This window comes from Zosterops lateralis (assembly GCF_965231275.1).
Source record: "Zosterops lateralis genome assembly, chromosome: 3".
In the NCBI taxonomy this organism is placed as follows: Eukaryota; Metazoa; Chordata; class Aves; order Passeriformes; family Zosteropidae; genus Zosterops; species Zosterops lateralis.
Window position 1 is genome coordinate 110,542,012 of NC_139764.1, and position 6,457 is coordinate 110,548,468.

Below are 6,457 nucleotides of genomic sequence, written 5' to 3' on the forward strand. Positions count from 1 at the left end.
CCTGACACATTTTCATGCCATTACCCCAGATCCTGTTGCCCAGGTCCCTTCTTTATCCTCCCACTGGAAATCCCAACAGACAACTCATCCTGGGGCTGCAAGAGCCAAGAGTGGGAAGAGAGGCCCCTCCACACTTATTTTCACCCCCAACATGAGACACGGACACAGCAAAGGCTGGTTTGAGGTGTTTTCAAGCATAATTATATATTATGAAAAGTAGGAAACCAAGCTAGATAAAAATTCTTGTAACAGCCCGGCAGCTCTGCTGCCTTCTGTGTGATCTACATAATGAGAAGGGCTCTGGAAAAGCCACTGGAACTGCTCCTGCCTGCAGAGCACAGCCACAGCACAGGGGGCTGGGGTCCAGATGGAGACAGGGAGCCTTCATCCCCTTGGAATGTGGCTTCACTCCATACTCAGCACCAACTGGGCTTTCTGTGCCCCGAGGAAATATCTGGCTGGGTCAGCCCTGAGCAGTGGCTTTTTTTAATCATTCATAACGTGCCTATGCCCTTCCTGCTGCCTTCCCTGCCCTGTGGCAGCACCAGAGTCCTGCCCACAGCGGGACAACAGCTGGAGAGCACAGCCAGATGTGCTCCAGCTGGCACTCAGGAGCTTGGTGGTGAATCCAGCTGATCACACCTCAATTAACGTGTCAGGCCATGTCCTGGGCACAAACCTGTGCCCTGGGCACACATCCATGCCCAGCCAGCTTGGTGGGAAGCACTGGCTGTTTCTGAGACCATGGTATTGATGATTTTAGTTCCTGACACAAATAAATTCGCCTGCACCAGGGGTTTTGATGATGGCAGTAGAACTGGTTTGAAATTTGGCCTAAGTTTAGGAGGGAGCATCCAGACAGATCTGGATTATAACCTGGTAACCTGGTCTAGTGGAAGGTGTCCCTGCATGTGGCAGGGGTTGGAACTGGATGAGCTTTAAGGTCCCTTCCAACCCAAATAATTCTGAGGTCCTATGATCTGCTGGAAGAGGACAAGGAAGAGGCTGGAGAGAAAAGACCACTTGAGGAAGCAGGACAGTGGGCAAGCAGCAGGACATGGTTTTGGCTGTAATTCCAGGTTCTGAGGTTCTGCTCTGCAGCAGGAAGAGGATCTGGAATCCTCTGTGACCCCCAAAAATTGAGTTGGCAAAGGCCTCAAGATAAACCTGGTGGGGAAAAAAAAATCAAGCAATGCTGAGCCTTACTTGAGGCCTTACTCTGCCCAGAAGGAAGGACATCTGAGAGTAAAACCCATCATTTTTCTGATTTAGGCACTTATTTCTCCTGAGAAAACTGCTTTGGCCAGCACTGCAGCCCCTGGAGACAGAAACCAGATCTCCACACTGGGTACAGGCACTGGTTAAAGGACACACTTTGAGTCATTGCCACAAACACACCAAAGGCAGAAGGCTCCTGGCAGGTCTGTGACATAAATAAGCTCAATAAATAACTGGCCCTGGACTTTTAGGGCTTTTTAAGGCTTTTGAAGTTCTTCAAGACTGCCAGTAGAAAATGTAGTGGGAGGGAAGGTGATGTCTCAGTGGTGGAGGAGCACATCTGCCCCATGGCAGGGGCACCGTGGGGACAGTCTTTGTCCCACCACCTCCTGCCATGCCCTGTTGATGAGACAGTCACCCCAAGGCTGACCCAAGGTGACAGTGCAGCCATTTATAGGGTCACTCTGGTAACCCAGACAGGTCTGTCTCCTCTCCTGGTTCCCCCAGTCCTCGCTAGGGGCACTTAGAGCAGGCCTTAGGGGTGGAGGTGAAGCACGGTGACCTCACCTTGCTCCTCACCACAGTCCCCTGAGGGCCACAAGAGTGGGTGTCCCAAAGGTGATGGCAGCCCACGAGGGCACCCTCTGTCCCCGTGGGCTCTGAGTCCTCTTTGGGGGGACCTGCCACCCCACAGCTGCCTGTGTTGCCAAAGGAAGAGCTTCTCTGCAGGCACCTGTGGGCATGAGTGCCCAGGATTGGGCTGATGCTGGCCATCCCAAGGGATGAATCCTCTTCTCTTCCTCCTTCTCCTTCTCCCAGGCAACCTGAGGGAGGCTGAGCTTCGCTGTCCCTTTGCACCAGGGCCATGCTTGTGGCTGTGGCTGTCCCCGTCCCTGTCCTGGGCAAGGTGAAGCCTCCTGCACTTGCACTGAAATACACAGAGGAGCTCTCGGTTGAATCCGGGGAGAAGCCACTGGGGTGGGATGTGGATGGGGGAAAATCAGGCTCCTGCCCTGCTCCATCCTCCTGTGCCATTCCCAGAGCTCCAGCACTGGGTTTGATGCTTCCTCCATTCCCCACTGCCAGTCCAGAGGGATGGATGTCTCTCATGGGGAGGGAAAAGTCTGTCCCAGACTCAACACCAGAGGGTTTCCCCATCGTCCATCCTCCAGGAAAAGCCTCTCCCACACCACCATCTCCAAAAGCTGCGCTGATCACGGACAGATTTCCTGTTTTCAAGGCCAGCTTCACCAGCAGCCAGTGGTGATGGTCTGTCCAGTTGTCCTCCAAACACCCTTTGGACTGCAGCACTGATGAGCTGGCCTCATTTTTGAGCTCTGTCTTGGTTCCTTCCACTGGCAAGGACTCTTCATCTCCCAAAGTCCCTGAACTCTGCTCAGCTTGGGAGCTCTCTCCAGACACCTCCTTGTCCCCAGCTGCTGCAGCACCGCAGGTTGTCTCCAGGAATCCCTGCCAGATCTCTGTGGACTTGGGATGGAGGAGGCTGTAGTAAATCACCAGTGCTGTGGCACCTGGAAAGGAGCAGAAAAATGTCACTGAGGAGTCCCAGCAGCATTTTGGTCAGGTGTGGAGAAGAGGCCAGACCTTGCTGCACCTCCAGATCAAGAAGACCTTTGCAAAGATGTTGCTGAGAACCAGGTGTATGAACAGCACATCATTCAAGCATTTATGGGGATGCAAGAATCTCACTTGAGCAGATTTTGGCAAAGGAAGTGCACTCTCAACCCCAAATTTAATCTGGATTATTTTGCAGATTGAAAGTTGCCCAGCAGGGAGATGTGTGATGCAGGAAACCTTCCAGGTCACAGCATCCCCATCCTCTGGCCTTTAAATGAGACATCAGCAGGTTTTTAAGACAGCTTCCTACTTATACCCTAAACTCATCCAAGACCACAGGAATTGCTCCTTTTCCATCCCATTCCTCTTACATGTTTGATCTGAGGGTCTGGGGAGTTGCACAACTTCCCTCTGCCCCCATCCCACTGGGAAAATATGACTCTGCTTGGCACAAAGATGCTCCAAGGGCTGGATCCCCTGTGCTCTGGAGCCAGGCTGAGAGAGCTGGAGGTATTCACTTGGAGAAGAAAAGGCTCAAGGGAGACCTCAGAACCCCTTCCAGTATCTAAAGGGGCTCCAGGACAGCTGGAGAGAGACTTGGGACAGGAATCTGGATGCTCATTTCCTCAAACTACTCCCAAAATGTGCAATCCAGGCTCTACAATCAATGTTCTTACCTATTACAAACCCCGACATGACAGCCCCAGTCACAGTCAGGCTGTTCCTCAGCTCTGCCTGCAGGAACCGGGTGCCCAACAGCAGCAGGAGCGTGTTCTCCATCAGCATTATCTGCAGGGCAGGGGGAAGAGAGTCATCACTTATTTCCTTCTGATGGTTTAGATATGTCTCCCATAACAGAAAACACCCAGATTCTAGATTTTAATCAATATTTAGAATCACAGAATGCTTTGGTGTCAGAAGGGACCTTAAAGCTCATCTCCTTCCACCCCCTGCCATGGGCAGGGACACCTTCCACTATCCCAGATTGCTCCAAGCCCCATCCAGCCTGGGCTCAGAGCACTCCTCCTGTTATATTTTACACCTAACTTATCACTGAAAACATAGAAGTTGTCAAACTGCACCTTCTGCAAGGTCTTCACCCATTTTTGACCACTGACAATATAAGGCTGCCTCTAAGGAATCAAAGCCAGTGCAGAAGGCACATCCACCTCAGCAACCACATGGCTTTATCAGGACACAGTAAAATGCTGGATTTTGAGCAAGAGGTGAAAATGGAGAGTCTGAAACTGTTCCTTGTCCCCAGCAGCTGCATCCACGTGGAATACAAAACATTCCAGGTACTCACAGCATAAAATACAACCACCCTGGTCCTGGAGGGGCCGGGCCGGACGTTGATGTAGCAGAAGATGTACACAGCCCCCAGCAGGCAGTTGAAAAGCCTCCAGCGGCAGGGCTGGGCCACAATATCCGTCTGCTGGACCCCCAGCCAGAAGGACATGACCAGCCAATGGACCCCTGCAGGGAGAAGGAACTGAATTTGCAAAGCCATCCCTGGGGGAGGCTGCAAACAAATCCCAGCAGCAGGAGCGTCACAGGGCTGAGATTGGGGTGGGATGTGGGAACAGCATCTCAGGGTTTACCTGCCACAGCAAAAACCCAGAAGGAATAGAGCCTGGCAAAGAGCACCAGGGCCAGGACACGTGTCCCCAGCATCCCTGTCCTCCAGAGCAGCAGGCACAGGATGACAGCAGCCGGCGGGCTCAGGTGTCCAGGCTTCAGCAGGCAGGTGAAGTGGCTGTAGGAGACCAAAGCCCAGGCCAGGGACAGCAGGGACAGCCCTGCACTCACACCTGTATGGGAACAGGGGCACTCAGGGCTCTGCTGGAGGCCCAAGGGCCAATTCTCTGTGTTAAGGAGGTGTTGGTAGCATGGCACCCCCATACAAGCCAGACACCCCTTGATCCTGCCAGGTGAATCACAGAATCAAGGAAGCACAAAATGGACCTTAAAGGCCATCCAGTCCAACCCCTTGCAATGAGCAGGGACACCTTCCACCAGACCAGGCTGCTCAGAGCCCTGTCAAACCTGGCTTGAATGTTACCAGGGATGAAACTGGAATATTTCAACTAAATCCTGCTAAATCTGGTCTGTGCATGCTCAGCATCTCCCTGTGGATCTCTGAGTGCTGTTCTCCATGGACAGAGCTCTGTAGCTCCAGGGCAGCTCCATCCCTGTCACTGCCATCAGACCAGAGATGGACAATGAGCCAGGGTGACCTTGCACATGCCGTGACTCCACACTGCAACATCCCCTCTTGGCACACCTGGAAGGTCGCCTCTGGGGCAAAGCAGCCACCTTTGCATTCAGCCCCAGCAGATCTTTCAGCCACACTTGTCCCTGCTGCTTCACACCGAGGCTCCCCCAGTCCCTCCATCCAGAGGACAAACACACCAAACGCATCACAACCTGAACCATCCTCCTGGGAACTCACCAGGGATGAAACCTGCTGGATCCACGGCCACCACGACATAAGCCTGGAGCAGGAGGTGAGGCAGGGTCTGCAGCAGAGCCTCCAGCAGCCGCAGCACACAAACATCCCCGAGCTGAGCCAGCACCTCCCCGGCACCGCCGCCCGCCTCTGCCGCCCGCAGAACGTCCCAGTACCTGCAGGAGTCACCGCGACAGGATGCCCACCCCGGGTTTGAGGATGTTCGGGGCTGCACTGGGGTTGTGGGGGTCGGGAGGATGGCGGGGAGCGTCTCTCACCGCTTCCAGAGGCCCAGCTGCAGGAGGTGGAGCGCCAGGAGGCAGCAGCCGGGTGCGCGTCCGTCCGCCCGGAACCAGAGGATGCTGAGGAGCTGCGCGGCGTAGCCGGGCACCAGGCAGGCGATGGTCAGCCCCAGCCAGCCCAGCTGCCCACGGACAAGGTAGTGGATGATGGCACAGAGCCCTGGAGAAGGGCGGAGAGGCGGCGCTGAGGGATGACACAGCCACACATCCCCCTGGTGCCATTCATAACCACAGAATGCCAGAACGGTTTGAGCGAGAAGGGACCTTAAAGCTCATCTCATTCCACCCCCTGCCATGGGCAGCGACACCTTCCACTACCCCAGGTTGTTCCAAGCCCTGTCCAGCCTGGCCTTGGACACTTCCAGAGATCCAGCGGCAGCCACAGCTTCTCTGGGCTTCTCTGTGCCAAGGCTTCCCCACTCTCACAGGGAAGAATTTCCTCCTAATATCCAATGTAAACCTGCTCTCTGTCGTTTTACAGCCATTCCCGCCAGAACTCCATCTCCCAGCCCGCCCAGGGCTTTCGCAGCCCTTTTCCTGGGCTTATCTCCAGCTGCCGGGTGGCTTTGTCAGCTGCGGCACAGCCACCGCCACCGAGGGGAAGGCTCTGATAAATAACTCGGGCTCCAAAATAAACAAATAAATAAATAAACGGGGCGGAAAAAAAAAAACCCACCAATTTTTCAAGTATGAAAATAAAAAAAATCCAAGAGGATGGCTGGACCCCCGGGAGCAGAACCGCGCATCTCCCCAGCGCGGGGCGCAGGGATGATCCCCCTCCGCTCTCCGGTACACGGAGTGATTCGAGACCCCGGGGATGGCCTCAGAGGCGTCACTGGCAGCATCCCATCCGCCTTTCCCCCTTCCCTCCGCCGGAGCGCAGCCCCCGCGCCCCCGCGCATCCTGCGCG

At 54.7% G+C, this 6,457-nt stretch overlaps 1 protein-coding gene across 1 annotated transcript; it reads right to left on the reverse strand.

The window, feature by feature from the left end:
- Positions 1 to 1,352: 1,352 nt before the first annotated feature.
- XKR5 (XK related 5) lies at positions 1,353 to 6,032 on the reverse strand (the record flags this gene model as incomplete). Its single annotated transcript, XM_083857653.1, has 7 exons — positions 1,353 to 2,750; positions 3,474 to 3,585; positions 4,103 to 4,272; positions 4,398 to 4,607; positions 5,249 to 5,421; positions 5,524 to 5,759; positions 6,027 to 6,032. 7 exons carry the CDS (start codon positions 6,030 to 6,032, stop codon positions 1,732 to 1,734), a joined length of 1,926 nt encoding a protein of 641 aa, XP_083713779.1. The 3' UTR covers positions 1,353 to 1,731.
- Between the last annotated feature and the right edge of the window lie 425 nt (positions 6,033 to 6,457).